Here is an 823-nt window from a genome sequence, read left to right on the forward strand (position 1 = left end):
CTGTGGTGGATTCTGACTTGATTTGTGTGTGTATATGCATGAATAAAGTCATCAGTGACGTTTGGTACCTGGGCGTTCTGCGTCGATCTAATTTTAGCAGATCGATTGACGACTTGTGCAACATGACGGTTGGCAGTAGTGTAGTAGTACTGTGGTTGATATTGTGTCTGGCTGTGAATTGAGTTGTGTTGCATTTGTTGTGCAGACGGGTGCTGTGGTTTTATTCTATTTTCATGTGTGATGTGTTGTGCATCAGGTTTAAAGAGTGTGACCAAAATGAGTAACCGATTAGAAATAATCAAGTGCAGTGTAATGTGCTTGATATATTTCATAATGTGCTTGGGTTTCAATAGGTTTGGTCAACCGCCACGTCCAATCAAAGTGAAAATGCGCGCATTTTTTGTGTGGAGCGTGCATTTTTATTGTGTGAAAAACGATTTGTTATTTTGTACAAATGATAAAAGCAGTCGGTAGTGCTCTTGTGGTGTGTTTTCTGTTCAGTGAGCATTGCTTATGTGCTGCATATCGATGAACAAAAATAAAATTATCACTGTTAACGGTGGATCACTTGGCTCGTACGTCGATGAAAAACGAGGCGAGACTCGAAAGTTTATGTGAATTGCAGCCACGTTGAACATAGAAATTTTGAACGCACATTGCGGTGTTGAGTTGACTCGACGCCGCGTCTGTCTGAGGGTCGTTACTATTACATATAATATTATATATTTTGCTGTGCTGTTGTTCTGTGATTGTCAACAACAGTCGTCGGCTTTTAGTTGCTATGTATATGCAGCTGCTGCCAATGTTATGTTGTCTGTGATAA

The 823-nt window shown here is 40.3% G+C and overlaps 1 protein-coding gene and 1 non-coding gene across 2 annotated transcripts; one reads left to right on the forward strand and one right to left on the reverse strand.

Moving 5' to 3' along the window:
- Positions 1–17: 17 nt before the first annotated feature.
- Tsp_15999 (conserved hypothetical protein) lies at positions 18–332 on the reverse strand (the record flags this gene model as incomplete). The annotated part of the gene is made up of 1 exon (XM_003366686.1): positions 18–332. A coding segment is annotated over exon 1 (315 nt), but the record flags the coding sequence as incomplete, so codon positions are not given.
- A 216-nt stretch (positions 333–548) lies between these two features.
- On the forward strand, positions 549–700 carry Tsp_16000. The gene has a single exon. It is a non-coding gene; the product is annotated as a 5.8S ribosomal RNA (ribosomal RNA).
- Positions 701–823: the final 123 nt, after the last annotated feature.

Source organism: Trichinella spiralis (genome assembly GCF_000181795.1).
Source record: "Trichinella spiralis strain ISS 195 chromosome Unknown Scfld5599, whole genome shotgun sequence".
Classification (NCBI taxonomy): Eukaryota; Metazoa; Nematoda; class Enoplea; order Trichinellida; family Trichinellidae; genus Trichinella; species Trichinella spiralis.